General features: G+C 42.0%; 1 protein-coding gene across 2 annotated transcripts in view; it reads right to left on the bottom strand.

Annotated features, from left to right (window-relative positions):
- Positions 1 to 20,622, bottom strand: part of CANX (calnexin) — a 36,798-nt gene extending 16,176 nt beyond the window's left edge. Inside the window, exons 1-5 of one of the 2 annotated variants that reach the window (XM_021079153.1) lie at positions 20,440 to 20,618; positions 7,970 to 8,057; positions 1,399 to 1,575; positions 445 to 518; positions 103 to 161 (exon numbers count right to left, since the gene is read on the bottom strand). In XM_021079153.1, coding sequence (XP_020934812.1) covers positions 103 to 161; positions 445 to 518; positions 1,399 to 1,572 — 307 coding nt within the window. In that variant the 5' untranslated portion in view covers positions 1,573 to 1,575; positions 7,970 to 8,057; positions 20,440 to 20,618. 2 annotated transcript variants of the gene reach the window in all.

The following is a 21,112-nucleotide window of genomic DNA, read 5'->3' on the forward strand; positions in this document are numbered from 1 at the left end:
TTAAAATGCATACATACTCCCTTTAAACTAATTTTAAGAGACACTACAGAAACATGTCAAACCTCAATCTGTTATTATAGCTAAATCAAATGGAACTCTCACCATCATATTTGGCAATTTCATCATCAGTATCATCTTTCTTGGCTTTGGATAAAATCCACCTGTAATTAAGACACACACTCAAGTTAAGATTCAAATTACAGCTGGCCTGTGAAAAGAAACAATGTAAATACTAATAAAAACAGGAAACATCCAGCTCTTCTTAGCCTACTTAACCTCTACTTTCAACTTTTATGTTCTAAAAGACTTTTCCTAAATGGACATGAATTCTGAAAATATAAAATAATCAGATATTCACTATGTAAAATAATATCCAAAAAGGAATCCATCTTATTTACATGATACCTGCCCTAAGATTTTTTTCCCCACCTAAGAAATACTTACCCTGACAGAGTTCCTCTGTCAAAGGAATCAGCAAAATATACTTCCCCTGTTGGAACTGGAGCTTTGTAGGTGACCTGCATTAAATATAAAAAATAAATTAAGAATTGAAATATTCAGGAGTTCCTGTCGTGGCGCAGTGGTTAACGGATCCGACTAGGAACCATGAGGTTGCAGGTGCGGTCCCTGCCCTTGCTCAGTGGGTTAACGATCTGGTGTTGCCATGAGCTGTGGTGTAGGTTGCAGACGCGGCTCGGATCCTGCGTTGCTGTCGCTCTGGCGTAGGCTGGCGGCTACAGCTCTGATTAGACCTCTAGCCTGGGAACCTCCATATGCCGCGGAAGCGGCCCAAAGAAATAGCAAAAAAAAAAAAAAGAAATATTCAGGAGTTCCCGTCATGGCTCAATGGTTAACCCGATTAGCATCCATGAGGATGTAGGTTGGATTCCTGACCTCGCTCAGTGGGTTAAGGATCTGGCGTTGCTGTGAGCTGTGGTGTAGGCCGCAGATGTGGCTGGGATCTGGCATTGCTGTGGCTCTGGCCTAGGCTGGCAGCTGCAGCTTCGATTTGACCCCTAGCCTGGGAACTTCCATATGCCATGGGTATGGCCCTAAAAAGACGAAAAAAAAAAAAAAGACAAAAAAAAGAAACATTCAGCAACACTCCTTTCTTAGTAGGATCTACTGGTTTGCTTTCAAACTTTCATGGCTGAACCTTGAATTCAATCCATATAATTTATCTCTTGTACAATATAAAAAGGCTGACAGAGATCAATAAGAGGATTTTAGCAAATTTTGCTTTCCCTGTGATGAGGATCCAAAATTTACCTTCACCCTCTGAGCATCTCAAGAGTTAAATTTACCTTCACCCTCTGATCATCTCAAGAGTTAAATTTACCTTCACCCTCTGATCATCTCAAGAGTTAAATGCGAATAAATGCAAAGGCAATTTCAAACCTTCGGAGATGGCGGAGCACTGGTGTCTGGTTTAGGTTTTGAGTCTTCTACCTCTTCAATGACATCATCAAGGTCATCCTCAATATCAATCACATCATCGTCGTGTCCATCATGAGCCTGAACAACAGCAGTTCCAAGGACCAGTAACATACATAGCAACCACTTCCCTTCCATGATCTAAATATAAAAAGAGTAAAGTAAAATCTATCACCTCCTTTTAAAAATTTTGTGAAGACCACTAACCCCTCACCCATCTAAAATTAAGGCTTTCAAATCAGAGCTAAAAGGAACTTTATGTGAGTTATTTCATTTTACAGATAAAGAGAGTTGAGCCCGGGGAGATGAAGAGGTTTTCCTATAATCAGTTAGTTAAAAGATTGAATATACTTAATGCCACTAAACTCTATACTTAAGAACAGTTAAGATGGTAAATCTTATGATAAGCTTTTTTGCTACAATAACAGAGACTTAAAAAAATAAACTGATCTTAATTTCTTGGTCTCAACTTACTCTAATGCTGAATTTAATGTCTAGTTCCTTGTAAACTCTATAATCCTTTAAAATAACAATACATAGAACTAGATTTTCAGAGTTTCTGTTGAGGCTCATCAGTAACAAACCCAGCTAATATCCGTAAGGATTCGGGTTCCATCCCTGGCTCCACTCAGTGGGTTAAGGATCCGGCATTGCCGTGAGCTGCAGCGTAGGTCACAGACATGGATGGCTTGGATCTGGTGTTCCAATGACTGTGGCATAGGTCAGCAGCTGCAGCTCTGATTCGACCCCTAGGCTGCAAATATCCATGTAGTAGGTGCAGCCCTTAAAAAAGGTACAAACATAAGGATAACCTGACCCCCTTGCTGTACAGTGGGAAAAAAAAAAAAAAAAATTGTAATTAAAAAAAAAAAAAAAAAAGGTACAAACACACACACACACACAAAACTAGATCTTTGGAGTTCCCGTTGTGGCTCAGTGGTTAACGAATCTGACTAGGAACCATGAGGTTGTGGGTTCGATCCCCGGTCTTGCTTAGTGGGTTAAGGATTTGGCATTGCTGTAAGCTGTGGTGTAGGTTGCAGACTCGGCTCGGATCGCACGTTGCCGTGGCTCTGGCGTAGGCTGGTGGCTATGGCTCTGATTCGACCCCTAGCCTGGGAACCTCCATATGCTGCGAGAGTGGCCCAAGAAATGGCAAAAAGACAAAAAAAAAAAACAAACAAAAAAAAAATTGGTTTTCATATACCATTTGGTAGTGTTTCCTTTATTTACACATCGTGGGTAGTGTTCACAAAATGCAAGAAGGCAAAATTCACTGGATTCCTAAATTCTTAGCATTTAGGCACTACAGAAAATAAAAGTGCTAAATAAAATCATTTATAACCTTTCCTAGGATGGCATTAGGTTTTAGAAGAAACTCTCAATGTCAACATTCTGGTATCGTTTCTTATACACTATGAAATAGCAGTAATCTTACATTTATTCACTGGAAAGGCCTCTATTCTCTAATGCCAAAATACAATGAAACACCAGTATTGCTCTGATTTACAACTACAAGGGAGTCTCTAAAACTAAACAGGCTGATTCAACACTTTTTATCTAAATCAACTCTGTACAAGTCCTCACAGAAACAATGGTATAAATAGTAGATGGATTCCAGGGATAAGCTACAAAACCAAATTAATTCAAAACATAGCTAAAACAATACATGCATAGAATTGCTACAACTTTTAAAAAGTAAGACAAAATGCAGTAAGCCTAGTAGTAATTAGGTAAAACACAAAACCAATGGATTAATCAGGATTAAATACTGATGCTAGAACACTGCTGCTCAAGTAAAAGCTAATCAGAGCGAAGGGTTAACTACTTTACCATCTTTCCCCCAAATTCATATGTTAAAGTCCTAACTTCCAATGTAACTATATTTGGACACAGGACCTTCAAGGAAGGAAGTAAGGTTAAGAGAGGTCATAAGGGTGGGGCCCTAATCCAACAGGCCTGGTGTCTATATAAGTACAAGAGAAAAAAGGGTTTGTGGGCACAGAGGTAAGTCCACTGAGGATGGTGGTCTTCTCTAAGTCAAGAAAAAAGTCCACACCAGACAGTGACTCTGTCAATGACTTGATCTTGGACCCCCAGCCTCCAGAACTGTGATAAAATTAATTTCTGTGGGGGTTCCCGTTGTGGCGCAGTGGTTAACGAATCTGACTGGGAACCGTGAGGTTGCAGGTTCAATCCCTAGCCTCGCTCAGAGGGTTAAGGATCTGGCGTTGCCATGAGCTGTGGTGTAGGTCGCAGATGAGGCTCGGATCCCATGTTGCTGTGGCTGTGGTGTAGGCTGGCAGCTACAGCTCCATTAGACCCCCTAGCCTGGGAACCTCCATATGCCGCGGGAGCGGCCCTAGAAAAGACAAAAAAAATAAATAAATAAGTAAAATAATTAATTTCTGTGGTTTAAGCCACTCAGTCTGTGGTACTGTTACGTACGGCAGACTAATACAATTGTCCTTAGGTTAAGTATAATGTTACGTACGGCAGACTAATACAATTGTCCTTAGGTTAAGTATAATGTTATAGGGCACTGCTTCTCAAACTTAGAATGTATCAGCATCACTCAGGGAGTGGCTTCCTAGAACAGACTGCTGATTCAGTAGGTGTGGGCTGGGATTTTATATTTCTAACAAGTTCCAGGGGATGCTAAGGCTGCTAGGTCAGGAAACACACTTTGAGAACCACTGATTAGGGTTTATTAATAATCAATTTGTGCTTTGTTTTCCAGGTTATAAAGCACTTTCACAAACATACATTGTTACACTGTTTCACATAAACCTCCCTTGAGGTATTAGTCTCACTTTACTTTACAGATCAGTGACTAAGACCTGGTGAAATTAAAATAACCTGATCATCTACTCATCATCACAACCAATAATTGCCGAATCCAAGAATCCAAATCCCATATTTCTATTACACTAGACAAAATGTAAGTTGAATACTGAAGTGGTGTAATAGAGACAGGCCAGGACAACTAAGCCAGGAAGGGTACCAAAGGAGTGGTCTGGAATGGGGGTTTCAGGTAGGGTTTAGTGAGTCAGAATGCAACTGCAGAACATCTAGGCCGAGTTGGCGGGCCAAGGAGGCATCTATGTGGGGAAGGCAGGGGAAAATAGTTTTCAGGTAGCAGGTGGCTACCATCCCTGTCACAGATAGGGAGTTTCCAGGAAATGCACTTCTCTCCACCACCATTTCCCCTACACCCTGAGTTGCAACTGGTTTTTCAGATAGATGTCTTGGGCACTCATCTGTTAACTTTCACACTATCCAGGGGGTCTTTAAGGCTGTGGATGAACCACTAGTGCCAAAATGTGTGACAAATATGATTCTTACAGCTGTGCACTTACGAGCCTAAGCCACTGCTAGTTTTATATATGCTATTTCAACATGTGTAATTTGCCAATACTCCCAAGAAAATGCTACAGAAATAAACAGGTCTAGGAGTTCCAGTCGTGGCACAGTGGTTAACGAATCTGACTAGGAACCATGAGGTTGCAGGTTCGATCCCTGGCCTTGCTCAGTGGGTTAAGGATCCGGCGTTGCTGTGCTGTAGCTTGCAGACATGGGTCGGATCCCACATTGCTGCGGCTGTGGCATAGGCCAGCAGCTACAGCTCCGATTAGACCCCTAGCCTGGGAACCTCCATATGCAGAGGGAGTGGCCCTAGAAAAGGCAAAAAAAATAAATAAATAAATAAATAAACAGGTCTAGTTCCGAGAGCCACTATTAAGCCAGCTTAAACTTTCCAGGTTGTTTTTTTGGTCTTTTTGCCTTTTCTAGGGCCACACTTGGGGCACATGGAGATTCCCACGCTAGGGGTCTAATCGGAGCTGTAGCTGCCGGCCTATGCCACAGCCACAGCCACGCCAGATCTGAGTCAACACCACAGCTCACGGCAACGCCGGATCTCTAACCCACTGAGCAGGGCCAGAGATCAAATCCATAACCTCATGGTTCCTACTCAGATTTGCTAACCACTGAGCCATGACAGGAATTTCACGTTTTGTTAAAGACTTGTCTGCACATACAAATAATTCAAGACAGTATATTTTAAGGTGATCTTAATTCTCCACTTCATTAATGAAAATCCAACATTACCAAGAAATAAAATTTCCCCTCATTTCAGTCCTCCTACTCACACTCCCTTTTATCAAATGGAGTCCAAAAGTCTGTACCTATTGAGTGGGTGTACAGCAAGAATGTTGCACTATTATGCTTTCTCGAAGAAAACACAGGAAAAAGTAAAGTGATCCTGGGACTGACAATGAGTTTTCAACACAACATTGAAAGCAAGATACATGAAAGAAAAATTGGTTAATTTGAACTTCATTAAAATTAAAAACTTCAGGCGTTTCCTTCATGGCTCAGTGGTTAACAAACCTGACTAGGATCCATGAGGCAGGTTCCACCCCTGGGCTCACTCAGTGGGTTAAGCATCCAGTGTTGCCATGAGCTGTGGCGTAGGTCGAAGGCTCGGCTAGGATCCCATGTTGCTGTGACTGTGGTATAGGCTGGTAGCTGCAGTTCTGATTTGACCCCTAGGCTAGGAACTTCCAAATACCGAGGGTGCAGCCCTAAAAAGCAAAATAAATAAATAAATAAATAATAAAAACTTCAGGAGTTCTCTTGTGGCACAGCAGGTGAGGGATCTAGCGTTGTCACTGCAGTGGCTCGAGTCAGTGCTGTGGCTCAAGTTCAATCCCTGGCCCAGGAAATTGCATATATTGTGGGCACAGCCAAAAAAATAAAGAAAAACTTCAAGCCTGTTCAAGAAATTAAGAGAATTACAAGACAAATCAAGCTAGGAGAAAATATTTGTAAAATTCATCCCTGATAATGAACTGATTTCCAAAATACAAAAGGACACAAATTCAATATGAAAACAAATCATCCAATTACAAAATAGGCAAAAGACCTGAACGGATATCTCACTAAAGATATTCAGACAGCATATGAAAAGATGCTCAAACATCATTTGCCATTGCCAGGTAACTCTTAACTGCAAATTAAAACAATAAGATACCACCGTACATCTATTAGAATGGCTAAGATGATCCAAAAAAACAGGCAAGCATGTGAAGTAACAGGAACTCTCATTTCGTTGCTGGTGAAAATCCAAAGTAGTACAGCCACTTTGGAACAAAGTTTGGCAATTTCTTACAAAGCTAATTATAATCTTACCACAGGATTTGGCAATCATGCTCCCAGGTACTTGCCCAACTGATCTGAAAGCTTACAAACACACAAAAACCTGCACACAAAAGTTCATAGTGGCTTCATCCAATCACCCAAAACTCGAAGAAACCAAAATGTCCTCGATAGGTGAAGGAATAAACAAACTGTAGTATACCCATACAATGGAATATTGTTCAGAAATTAAAAGATGAGCTATCAAGCCAAAACAAAACAAAAACAACAAACCAACCAAAAAACTTAAGTGAAAGAAGCCAGTCTGAAAAGATGACATGCTGTATAATTCCACTTGTATCACATTCTTACATATATATATATATTTTTTGGCTTTTTAGGGCCACACCCACAACATATGGAGGTTCCCAGGCTAGGGGTCGAATTGGAGCTGCAGCTGCTGGCCTATACCACAATCACAGCAAGGCAGGATCTGAGCCTTGTCTGTGACCTATACCATAGCTCACGACAACACTAGTTCCTTAACCCACTGAGTGAAGCCAGGGATCGAATCCACATCCTCATGGATCCTATGGATTCATTACCACTGAGCCACAATGGGAACTCCCCAATTATATCACAATCTGGAAATGGCAAATCTCTGGATACATTAATAACAAAAATTAAAATTTAAAAAAAATCAGTGGCTGCAGGGTTTGGTAGAGGCTGAACAGGTAAGCACAGGGGACTTTTTCAGGCAGTAAAACTATTACATATGATGGTATAATTATGGATACATGACACTATGCACTCATCAAAACCTGTAAAACTTTACAACACAAAGTGATTCTTTATGTCCGAAAATTTTAAAAATCATTTAGGAGATTAAGTGATCCAAGGATAGCATGCATGCAGGATGTGACGAAACAATCTAACTGTATTACAAATATATGAAACAACCTCAGTGAAATGGATGGAGGGAAAAGACATTAACCTAAGTAACTCTGGAAATGAGTGGAGTCTGTAAAACTAGACTGTACAAAAGCACTGTTCAAGCTGATTGAGTTGTTTCACACTAAGTATACAGGTTAACAATTCACATACTGCCATACATGTATACTGAACAACTAAGTGAATGGATGGCAGATGGTGGGAGCCACTTTCAATGTTGGGTGTGGGAGAGATTACAGATAAGCAAGGAAAAGAGGCTAGAATAATCCACATGGTAATGGGCAAGAGCTGGAGACTACAGTGTGAACCCATGTTTATTTTAATATACAAAGGGTCACATGTAGAAGTATTTACAGCTACATGTGTATACTTGCATACATTTCCTTGCTCTGTTTGCACAGAGGGCATACGAAAAACTGCTACACTCCAGTAGCAATAAATATACCTGGTACCAAGGATCCTGGTTTCCAAAATTATCTCCAATAAAAGGAAACAGGGCTTCTTGGCTGATTCTAGGATCAGGGCAGGAGATTCTAGTGCCAGAAAGGAAAGAAGTGTTCAAAACAAAAATAAAAACAGAATATCCACAAAGATGGGGGCTATCTTGGGAGTTCCCAGGCAGGCTAGCAGTTAGGATTCTGTGCAGTCACGACTGTGGCCTGGGATCAATTCCTGGTCTGGGAATGAGATCCCACAAGAGCAGGCAATGGCAACAATGCTAGCAACAACATAAGTGGTAATGGATTATACTCCAAAGTATAAAATAAATGCCCAAGAATCTGTATAATACAAATATATGACTGGGTAAATGAATAAATGAGGAAGAGACAAATTTACCGTGTAGAAACACTCCAAGTAACAGACATAGATACTCCACCCGTCAAAGAGATGGAACCTAACCGACACCACTCTTTACACATAGGCTACACATAGTGATATGCTTCCCGAGAGCACAGCATGGGAAGGGGGGAGAGACAGGAACCGTACAGTGGAGAAACCTAGCAAACACTACCTCAGGTGATCAAGAACAACATCAACAGTGATAGGTCATGTTGATAGTATGTATACTTGATACAAGGTGATGAAAATAGTACTTTAATCTCTGTGGTCTTCCTTCCGAAAACGCATATTCCTTCTAATCATGAGAAAAACAAAGAAATCCTAATAGAGGGATAGTCTACAAAATAATCTGATCAGTAGCCCTCAAATACACCAAGGTCATTAAAAACAAAAGTCTAAAAAACTGTCACACTCGTGGCTCAGCAGTAAATGAACTCTATACTTGACTAGGTATAGATGGAAGACTCGGCTTGGATCCGGCATTACTGTGGCTGTGGTGTACGCCAGCAGCTATAGCTCTGATTCAGCCCATAGCCTGGGAATCTCCATATGCTGCAGGTGTGGCCCTAAAAAAAAAAAAAAAAAAAAAAAATTTAAATAAAATAAATAGAAAACTGTCACAGCCAAGAGGCACTTAAGGAGACATGATGACTAAATGTAATGTGGTACCCTGGAACAGAAAAGGGCAGAAGATAAAAACAAAGGAAACTTAAATACGGAGTTCCCGTCATGGCACAGCAGAAACGAATGCGACTAGGAACCATGAGGTTTCGGGTTCGATCCCTGGCCTTGCTCAGTGGGTTAAGGATCCAGCTGCGGTGTAGATCGCAGAAGCGGCTCAGATCTGGTATTGCTGTGGCTGTCGGCCAACAGCTCCGATTAGACCCCTAGCTGAGGAACCTCCATATGCCGCGGGTGTGGCCCTAAAAAGACAAAAGACCAAAAAAAAAAGAAAGAAACCTGAATTGAATTCAATGCGGACTTTAGCTGGTAATTATTAATCAATGTTGTTTCATTAACTATAATAAATGTATATACGAATGTTCAGTTGTTAAAATGGCAGAAACTGGGTATGGATTATATGGGAATACAATTATTTTCCCCAAGTAATTTTTCCATAGATCTAAACTATTACATAAAAATTAGTTATTTCTTTTTTAAAAAAAGATGTTCCATTCTTATGGATCAAATGTTGATCTCCTCAGCCCTCCAAAGAAAAATCACAGGGCTGAAATACACTATTGGAATCTAGTCAATGCTCCTTTTTGAGGAGAAACTGAGGTATAAGAGACTGACTTGCCAAAAACCAGTTACTGGCAGAACCAGGATCACAGCCAAGTCTCCCATCTCCCAATAACGTGCATCCTACTTAGTAATTCTATATTGCTTTTGTCTTAAAAGACACGAAAATTTTTTTCACAAATTTTAATGTCTAAGAAGATTTCAGAAGTTTTTTCCCTAAAAAATTTTTCATTTAACATTTATACTCCTCACCAGAGTGTACTTCTGTTGTCACCATTTTTATTTTATTTATTTTATTTTTTTTGTCTTTTTTGTCTTTTGTTGTTGTTGTTGTTATTGCTGCTATTTCTTGGGCCACTCCCGCGGCACATGGAGGTTCCCAGGCTAGGGGTCGAATCGGAGGTGTAGCCACCGGCCTACGCCAGAGCCACAGCAACGCGGGATCCGAGCCGCGTCTGCAACCTACACCACAGCTCACGGCAACGCCGGATCGCCAACCCACTGAGCAAGGCACAGGGATCGAACCCGCAACCTCATGGTTCCTAGTCGGATTCGTTAACCACTGCGCCACGACGGGAACTCCTGTTGTCACCATTTCTAAGATTATCAGTAGTAAATATATAACAAGTAGCTCAACAGTGAAGCAACAGCGCTTTTAAAAAACAAATAGCACACCTCTCCTCCCCCCACCCCCACCCATTGCCCCAAAGCCACAGAGCAAGTGATTCCTAGATCTAGAATGCTCAGGAATAAATGTTAATAAAGAAATTGTGTACCTTAAAACTGAGTAACACTTTTCTGCAATAAAGAAACATTTACCGTATCCCCCCCCCCTTTTTTTTGCTTTTTAGGGCCACGTCTGGAAGTTCCTAGACTAGGGGCTGAACTGGAGCTGCAGCTGCTGGCCTATGTCACAGTCACAGCAACTCAAGATCTGAGCTGCGTCTGTGACCTACACACCAGTTCATGGCAACATAAGATATTTGCACTAAGTAAGGCCAGGGATTAAACATGCATCCTCACAGACAGTAATTGGGTTAGTTACCACTGAGCCACAACAGGAACTCCCGCATTTTCTAAAAGTCCTTCTCCTTCAGTTTATGCTCACCAAAATATATTAGCTCTCTTAATGCAAGGTGTCCCACATCCCTGAATGCCATCATAGCACAGTTTTACCCATACTTTTACTTTCTGCCTGAAAGCCAACATTTTTTTGAGCACTTCATTTCCTGGTTTCTTTCAGAAGCCATTCTGTTCTCTCTCTCTCATAATTTTTTTTTTCCTCATTGCAAGACTATTACCTTAAACTCTATAGCACTGCCCCTTTGAGCTAGGATGCAAATGGTGGGTGGATGTCTAATTAATGACTAAGCTACTTAGTGCCACAAACTGTCTCAGAGTGGGCCCATTTAAATTCCTATCTTGGCCAAATTACCAGTGTGGACCTCGGGAAAGCCAACAATTAAAAGCTGAAAACACAAACATGAAAATCTTTCAACATTTATGAGTCTACTAAGGTGGACTTTTCTCAAAAATACTTTTAAGTTATATGTAAATGTGAGTTTTATATGGCTTTATCTTATGAAATCCCTTAAAGGAGCAAAGGCTAAGTCAATAAAAAACAATACTATGAGGGCCAACACTATGTGGTTCAAGTGCTGATTTCTTTTGATCCACAAATAAAACTTAACAATATCTAGGTTATAGAGACGTGAAGAGACAGCATTTCCTTCAACTACTCATCAAGTAACCTCTCAATTGGATTTCTGATAAAATGCTGAGTGGCAGAATTCAAGACTTGTTTCTGACAGTCAAAAGACTGAACTGTCTGGGAGTTCCCATTGCAGCTCAGCAGTTAATGAATCTGACTAACATCCATGAGGACACAGGTTCAATCCCTGGCCTTACTCAATGGGTTAAGGAACTGGTGCTGCCATGAGCTGTAGTGTAAGTCACAGACATGGCTCGGATCTGGTGTTGCTGTGGCTGCAGTGTAGGGCAGCTGATTCGACCCCTAGCCTGGGAACCTCCATATGCCGTAGGCATGGCCCTAAAAAGAAAAAAAAAAAAAAAAGATTCTGCTGTCTGAATTCTGTGTTTCAAAAGGGTTAAAGGAGAAAATGCATCTGATGCCCATCAGAAAACCTGGTACATATTAGACACGAAAAGAATGTTTGCTGATAAGGGTCAATTCTGTAAGTGCCAACTAGTTATCAAGCATTTAAAAATAAAAAAAAAAGTCTCTGACCTTCAGGAGTTCAACCCTATATATAGGGTGTCCTTAAAAACCAGAAACATAAAAAGAATTTGCACATGTTTTAAGAGTTTATGAATATCCCGTATTAGTTCTACCAATCAAGTTTTCGGGGACTGAGGGGGACAATATCAAAATAAACTCATATTATAACCTCTACCTAAGAAAAAAATGCACATAGGTTTGTTAGTACTACTGAAGACTCATGCTAGTATTTTCCTTCTATAAAAAACAATGCCAGGAGTTCCTGTCATGGTGCAGCGGAAATGAATCCGACTAGGAACCATGAGGTTGCAGGTTCAATCCCTGGCCTCGCTCAGTGGGTTAACAATCCATTGCAGACGAGGCTCGGATCTGGCGTTGCAGTGGCTGTGGCGTAGGCTGGCAGCTGTAGCTCCGATTAGACCCCTAGCCTGGGAATCTCCATATGCCTCGGGAGCAGCCCTTAAAAAAAAAAAAAAAAACCAACAACAGCAAACAATGCCAAAAATGTAAAAATTTCTAAAACGTATTAGTGTCATGATAAAGTTGCATATAACTATAGATCCCTTTTAGTGCAGTGGGTGAAAGATCCAGTGTTGTCACTGTGGGGGCTGAGGAGCTGGTGTGGCAAAAAAAGAAAAAAATGCATATAACTATGTACACGCAGGGGAATGTAAAATGAAAAACCTGGAGAAATTTGAGTAAGGTCTGTAGACTGTTCCAGTGCAATTTTGTCCTGGTTTTGATATCTTACTATAGTTATCTATCTATGCTGCTATTAGGGGAAGCTGGGTAACAGGTACAAGAGACCTCTGTACTATTTTACAACTTCATGAAGGTCTATAATTATTTCAAAATTAAAAGTTTATTTACCAAAAAAAAAGTATCACTGGATCAGTATAGATGGTTCTTCAGTCTTGATCAAAGTTGTCTAGAAACTAGCTCTGGATCAACTGGGTCCTCTAAAGCATATAACTACAGAGGAAGACTCAGAAATATGAGCTTTTCCTCCCCTTCTTCCAGCTAATTAGTATTTTGGAGGTCTTTTTGGGGGGGGGGGGTCTTTTTAGGACCACACCTGTGGCATATGGAAGTTCTCCCGCTAAGAGTCAAATCAGAGCTATAGCTGTCAGCCTATGCTACAGCCACAGCAACACCAGATCAAAGCTGCATCTGTGACCTAAGCCACAGCTTGCGGCAACACCAGATCCTTAACCCACTGATCAAGGCCAGGGATTGAACCCATGCATCTTCATGGATACCAGTCAGATTCTTAATCTGCCAAGCCACAATAGCAACTCCTAATTAGTGTTTTGTTTTTAGTTATCAAATTATCAACCTATATCCAAATCAGAGAATACCCTCTGGAATCATATGGACAAATGCACACAAAGCCAAGAAAACAGGAACTAAATACATGCACATTTTTCATATACATTTATAAATAATATCAGTGATTTTTGACTTGCTTCCCAATTTTCCAAGGACAGAGCAAAAAGCCCAGTTCTTGATATCACAGTCAGAAAAATTCTTCAAGAGGACCTAACCTACTCACTTTTAATATTTCAGTCTACTCTTTAAGACAGTAAATATATCTTCAATTCTAGAGATGGAAGTTTCAGATTTTAAAACTGATGATTCAGAAAATTAATTCCTTATACACAAGACAGTAGAGTGTACATGGTGGTATAAACTGTCAAGTCAGAGAAAGGTGGGTTCAGACGCCTGATCCTCTCTGTGGCCTTGGTCAACTCATTAAACTTCCAGGAATCTTATTTCCCTATTTTATAGATGGGCGGTAATAATACTGCTGGCTCAAAGATTTGCTGTAAAAATACAGTCTGTCAGAGTCCAGCACTTCATAGGAGTATGCAAATGATTTGTTCTTTGATACACAATCAGAACCACAGCAAGCACATTTTCAATTCCCAGAAGAGGTCAAAAAGTATAACATGTCTCCTATATATTTCAACAAAGCTGACTGGTTTTACATAACAAGGAAAACTCGCTTTCCTCTAATTATTTAACTCTTCTGTGCAACAATATATGCAATTATAGCTTTTGGACATGAAAATATCTGTTTGTGATTTTTTTTCCTCTGCTCTGCCACCAATTTTATGAATTCCCCTAAATTTAACTTATTTTTGGTTAACGATAATTGTTATCAGCATACAGTCTAACAAAAGTCCAAAGTATTTCACTATACATATTTAATCATGTATGAGACTTCAACTGAACACAAAACAGTCTAACAGAAACACATTCTCTACTAATTTTTTTTTTTTTGTCTTTTCAGGGCCACACCCACGACCTATGGAAGTTCCCAGGCTAGGGGTCAAATTGGAGCTGTAGCTGCTAGCCTAGGCCAGAGCCACAGCAATGCCAGATCCGAACCATGTCTGCAAGCTACACCACAGTTCTCGGCAACGCTGAATCCTTAACCCACTGAGCAAGGCCAGGGATAGAACCCACAACCTCATGCTTCCTAGCTGGATTCATTTCCGCTGCACCAAGAAGGGAACTCCCTAAATTTTAACAAATCCAAAACTGATTAAGATTAGCTCTGGGATAGGCAAAAACTAAAGAAATATTAAATTTGTCAGCTCTCAAAGGCAGAAGCTTTAAGCTCAAAAGGGGTCCATTCAGAAAAAAGATCTTTGGAGTTCCCACTGTGGGTTAAGAATCTGCCTACAGTGGCTAAGGTAACTGCAGAGGCACAGGTTGGATACCCCGCCCAGCACAGTAGGTTAAAGGATCCAGTGATGTTGCAGTTTTGACATTAGGTTGCAGCTGGGATTCAGATTCAGTCCCTGGCCTGGGAACCTCTATATGCTGTGGGCACCGCCATATAAAAAAAAAAAAAAAGAAAGAAAGAAAAGAAAAAAGATCCTTAAAACAAATGAAGGCTCGAATTATTTTTAAGTTAAACTTTCATATTTTCCTTTCTTTTTTTGGCCCATTTGCATCATGTGGAAGTTCCTGAACCAGAGATCACACCCACGCCACAGCAGCGACCCAAGCTGCTGCAGTGATGATGCCAGATCCTTAACCCACCATGCCATAAGAGAACTCCTAAGCCTTTAAACTTTCAAGTTAATTCTATTTTTTCATTCATTTTCATAAAAGATATTGGTTTATGGTTTTCTTATGAAGTCTTTGTCTGGTTCTAGTATCTGGGTAATATCGGCCTCATAGAATCAGTTGAAGAGTATTCTTGCCTCCTCTATTTTTGGAAGATTTTGTGAAGGATTAGTGTGTTAATTACTAAGTTTTTGGTAGAGTTCACCAGTGAAACCATTTGGTTCTAGGTTTTCTTTGTGGGACTCTGTCTCTTAAAAGGTAGTTAGGGAGCGTCCATTGTGGCTCAGTGGGTTAAGAACCCAACTAGTATCCATGAGGATGTGAGTTTAATCCCTGGCCTCGCACAGCAGGTTAAGGATCGAGAATTGTCATAAACTGTGGCATGAGCTGCAGATGCAACTCTGATCTGGTGTTGCTGTGACTGTGGCACCGGCTGGCAGCTACAACTCTGTCAATCCCTAGCCTGGGAACTTCCATATGCCACAGGTGCAGCCCTAAAAAATGAAAAAAAATTAATTTGGAAATTTTACATCTGATTCCTTTAATCCATGAGAAATTAGCAGGAAAAACAGAAGAAATCTCACAGAAGGGGTTATTTGCCTCTTAATCAGGCTGAGGAAATTCCTTTCTATTCCTAATTGGGAGCTTCTGTCATGAAAGGATGCTGCACTCTGTCAAACTGAGAGAATTACGTGGTTTTTGTCCTTTGTTAACATGGTATGTTACACTCTTTTCTTTTTTTTTTTTTTTTGGTCTTTTTGCCTTTTCTAGGGCCGCTTCCTGCAGCATATGGAGGTTCCCAGGCTAGGGGTCTAATCAGAGCTGTAGCTGCAGGCCTACACCACAGCCATAGCAACACAAGATCCAAGCCGTGTCTGCAACCTACACCACTGATCACAGCAACGCCAAATCCTTAACCCACTGAGCAAGGCCAGGGATCGAACCCGCAACCTCATGGTTCCTCGTCGGATTTGTTAACCACTGAGCCACGATGGGAACTCCATGTTACACTCTTTATTGTATACTGAACCAACTTTGCATTCCTGGGATAAATCCCACTTGGTTGTGGTGTATATAATCCTTTATGTATGTTGCTGGATCCCACCTGCTAGCATTTTGCGGATTTTTGCATCTATTTTCATAAAGGACATAGTGGTCTATGGTTTACTTTTTCTTACTTTTTAGGACTGCACCCTGGGCATATGGACATTCCCAGGCTAGGGATGGAATTGGAACTGCAGCTGCTGGGCTATGCCACTGTCAGATCTGAGCTGCATCTTCCACATATGCCTCAGCTTGCAGCAACACCAAATCCTTAACACACTGAGTGAGGCCAGGGAACAAACCTGTATCCTCATGGATACCAGCTGGGCTCCTTGCTGCTGAGCCACAACAGGAACTCCAGGTCTCTCGTTTTCTCATGAAGTCTTTGGTTTTGGTATCAGGGTAATACTGGCCTCATAGAATGAGCTGAAGAGTGTTCTTCTATTTTTTAGAAGAATTTATGAAGGATTAGTGTTAATTCTTCCCTAAGTATTTGGTAGAATTCACCAGTGCAACCATTTGGTTCTGGGCTTTTCTTTGTAGAACTCTTGTCTCTTAGAAAGAGGAATAGAAGAAATGACTTAGCTGGTATTCTTGGTGAAAAAAAAAATTGATTTAAAAAAAAAGGCATTGTGGAGTTCCCTTGTGGTGCAGTAGGTTAAGGATCCAGCACTGTCACTGCAGCAGCTCATCACCACTGTGGCATGGATTCCATCCCTGGGTGGAGAATATCCACATGCTATGAGTGCAGCAAAAATAAGGCATTATGTAATTTAAAAATGAGGTAATTTTTCTTTCACGTAGGATATCCATTCACCTGTTTATATACCATTATTAAACATCAAGTCTTACAGGTTTCAGGTTTCAGATACCTTATGTTGTCTAATTTAACCCTCAAAAGAACCCCAGGAGTTCTATCATACCCATGTGACACACAAGGAAACAAAGACTAAGAGAAGTTACATAAACTGTCCAAGGTCACAGTTAGACATGAGGTAGTATTTTTGATCGGGAACTCAGAAGTCACATTCCCTGATCGGCTACTTAACAACATGGTGTGTTAGTGAATTACTACTTCCAGGACCTCAGTTTCTAAAACTCTAAAATGAGAATAACATTATCTACTTTTTAGGATTATTAGATAAACAAAATTCATATTAAGTGTTTATGTTAGTAACTGGCTTATGGTATGTGCTCAACATTAGTAGTGAATTCTACTGTTACTAGCTAGGTATTGCCCAGTGACATTATTGAAGTTTGGGGTTTTTTTTTTTTTTTTTTTTTTTTTTTTTGGCCACACTTATGGCATGTGGAAGTTTCTGGGCCAAGGATCAAACTCTCGTCATGGCAGTGACAATGCCAAATCCTTAACCTGTTGCACCACAAGAGAACTCCAAGTTTTGATGGTTCTAAAATCCTGAGGAGCTCCTGTCATGGCCCAGTGGTTAATGAACCTGACTAGTATCCATGAGGATGTGAGTTCGATCCCTGGCTTTGCTCAGTGGGTTAAGGATCCAGTGTTGCCATGAGCTGTGGTGTAGGTCACAGACGTGGCTCAGACCTTGCCTTGCTGTGGCTCTGGCATAGGCTAGCGGCCACAGCTCAGGTTAGACCCCTAGCCTGGGAACCTCCATATGCCATGCATGTGGCCCTAAAAAGACAAAAAGCCCAAAAACCCACCAAAAAAATTAAAAAATAAAATTCTGAGTTTTAAGGCCAATAAGAAATTTGAAGTCTTAGATTGGAAAGGAACCATTTAAAAGGAATTTGATTCCAGTCACAGATAACCATTTTACGACTACTTTCTGTATCTGTATTGTCTGATATTACTACATGTCCATAAAAGCACTTAAAGGGGGGAAAGTACATAAAATTCAAAGTGGTCTTTATTGTAAATGCCCATCTACTTGAAAATAGATATATACTGCCTAGTTTCCTAGTTTACTGTTTTGAAGTTTGCTTTTCACTGACAGGAACATTAAAATCTATTTTTCCATAGCGGTTTTTTCCTATAAAGTAAGAAGGTTTAAGAGGTGGCTACTCAAACGCTGCTGAAGATTCTAAATCCTCTAAAAAGCATAATTCTCCAAATAATTTTCACAGCTCATAGCTAAGATTAATTTAAATGTACATCTGTTTTAGGCAACAAAATATTCAACCTGTACCTTCCTGCAATTCTACAGTAAGTCTACAGGTTATAACTATGTTCAGGCACTTTTATTATTTTCTAGGAGTTGTTATGAGCTGCCAGCTCTTCTTTGCACAGTTCAGTTCATTATTCCATTCAAAGTAGTTTCATGGGAGTTCCCGTCGTGGCGCAGTGGTTAATGAATCCGACTAGGAACCATGAGGTTGCGGGTTCGGTCCCTGGCCTTGCTCAGTGGGTTAACGATCCGGCGTTGCCGTGAGCTGTGGTGTAGGTTGCAGACGCGGCTCAGATCCCGCGTTGCCCCGCATTGCTGTGGCTCTGGCGTAGGCCAGTGGCTACAGCTCTGATTAGACCCCTAGCCTGGGAACCTCCATATGCCGAGGGAGTGGCCCAAAGAAATAGCAAAAAGACAAAAAACAAAACAAACAAAAAAAAAACAAAGTAGTTTCATGTTCACCATCTTACTTGTCCCTCCTAAAAAGCCCCCTAATGGTAAGGTAGGTAGTCAGAGGATTCCTCACTCCAATTTTAAAGACATAGAAACCAACTTAGCTCATAAGCTAGTTACCATGCTGGGCCTGGAATTCAAGTCTCTTGAGTCTGCATTTATGCTTACCAACTGTCGCTTCGTTCCCTTAAGCTATCTCTCAGGGCAAAGTGAACTCTGTAACTGAAAGGATGCAATAGCAGGATTGCCAAAACTGCAGCAACAACTTCTGTCAAAACGTTTACTCTTTGGAAGATAATGTGTTAGCTGAAACTGTTAAGGAGAGATAGTCAAGTAGGAAGGGATGCTGACACCCATTATCGGATAGGTCAGAAAATCTGCGGTGCAACACATTTACTCCAATACACAGCTCACTGTAGCCACCTCATGATCCAGTTTCCTGGCTTGTTTGCTTGTGCACACAGACTGGTGCACAGGAGGACTCCCACACAGTGCTTTACCTCTGCTCTAACTACAGCAAATATACAACTCAGCAGTGACCCTTCAACAGTACTGAAAAAAGAGTGAGGTACACAACAGTCTTGAAGATCAACGGGGTTCCCCTCTTAAAACAAAACAAAACAGAACGAAAACCTCCCCACACCATTCTACCCATTAAGAAATTAAGTAAAAGGTTCTATTTCTTAAATTAGAGGTAAAGAGACCTAACTGTGGTTCACCTTTCTCCTCCCAAGCTTTTAATTAATATCCAGCTCAGTTTAACTTCCCTCAATCAGCAGTCAAACCACTAGGTCCAGTTTCTTCCTCCTATTTCCATAAATGTGACTTCAGGTCCTGGAAAATAGGACTTAGCTAATTAGGATGTTAGTGTAGTGGATCAACAGCATTCACCATAATAATTTACTGCAGTCATTTATCAAGCAGTTAAAAATGTACATCTAACTTTCCTGCTCTTTCTTACACACGTCTTAATGGTAACAACAACTCTATCAGGTATTACATCCATTATCTGAAACGAAGTGAACTGCCCAGGTTCACATAGCAACAAATGGCTGATGAAGGACCTGAACAAGGGCCTTAGTCTTAACCACTACACACAAACTGCCTAGCTTTCAACTGTAATTCCAACGTGATCATAAAACTAATCGCATGACCTTGGGCCGATCATTTCTGAGCTCTGGGCCTCAGTTTCCTTCACTATAAAACGACCTGCCCACGGAGAGCTTTTGGGTGCTTTCCTGCTTTTAAAAGCCCACTGAATTTACGACGAGATTACTTACTCCCCCAATCTCCAAATAGATGTAAATGTTAGGACTTAAGTTTTTTAACCAGTGCGTGTTCTAGCACATTCTCCATACTCTTCAGGCTGCTACAGTCCAGTCTTCACTTTGCGGTTTTAATTTTCAAATTTTAGATCTGTAATGCTAATTCTAAATATCCTCTCTCTGTCCTATTATCACCTTTCCCCACTACTAAGAGTACCAACAAGGCCCGATCCTATTCCAGACCTTTACCCGGTTACTCTACCCCACCTCACAGCTTCCCAGGCAGTCAGCAATAGGTATAAGAAAGCCCTAGAAGCAGAACCATGAAGAGAAGTTAGCTTTCCCAGAGGTCAAGAAAGGCTCTAGGACACCTGCCACGCCTCCCAACCCCGGCGGCGCGGCCTGGGCCTGGCTCCGCAACTCAAGCGGCCCAGGTTCAGGCCTAACCCATCCCGTCTGGCGGGTCCACCAGGGCCTGAGCCATCGAAACTCAGCCGGACCCCTCAGCCCCGGCCACGCCCGGCTTCTCGAGACCTCCGCCGCCAGGCCGCGCACCCAGGCCCCCGAGGGTCCTCACAGGCCCGAAGACACGGGCAGGCCCCTGTCTCACCTCAAGCCTCAGGAGGACCGCCGGTGGTGCCCGCGCCTCCTCCCGCCCGCACACCTGGCCCCACGCTGCAGTGGAGACAGCGGCTGAGGGAGCCTGACCGTCACGTGCCGCAGAACCAAGAGGCCTCGACTCCTGCAGCCGCCGCGCGAGCGAGCCCCACCGCACGAAGCCCGGCCCTGCGTCCGCCCCTGTCTCCTCAGTAGCTACCACCAGCGCCAAGTCCCGCCCTCTCGCGCAAGATCCTGAATTCAATTGGTTATTGTGGCCATCGCTCTATGCACCTTCCCATACGCCCCCTAGGGCTATTCTTCGTGGAGTGTGGGGATTGGTTAGGAGTGAGGCAGGAAGTGGCTGTTGGTTGGGCAGTATGGAAGGAGGCGGTGTACGGCGGCATCGGGATCGGCGGGGGCGCGCGCGCGCGCGCGCGCGTCGTGGGGCGGGACTGGCCAGGCAGGCGTTCCCGCGCTGGTTGTTCTGGTGCCTTAGTGGGCGCGCTGCCCGGCACTGCATCCTAATTTCTATGGTTTCGACCGTTCAGGTGCCTGGACCCGGGCCTCGGGGTCTGGCATCTCATTCCCTTCGATGAGAGAGCAAATGGAAGCTGGCAGGATGGGTGGGAGGTCCATTGAGCCATCGGGAAGGACCTGGTTTCCAGTGCAGCGAGTGCGCAGAT

This window comes from Sus scrofa, chromosome 2 (genome assembly GCF_000003025.6).
Source record: "Sus scrofa isolate TJ Tabasco breed Duroc chromosome 2, Sscrofa11.1, whole genome shotgun sequence".
Taxonomy (NCBI): Eukaryota; Metazoa; Chordata; class Mammalia; order Artiodactyla; family Suidae; genus Sus; species Sus scrofa.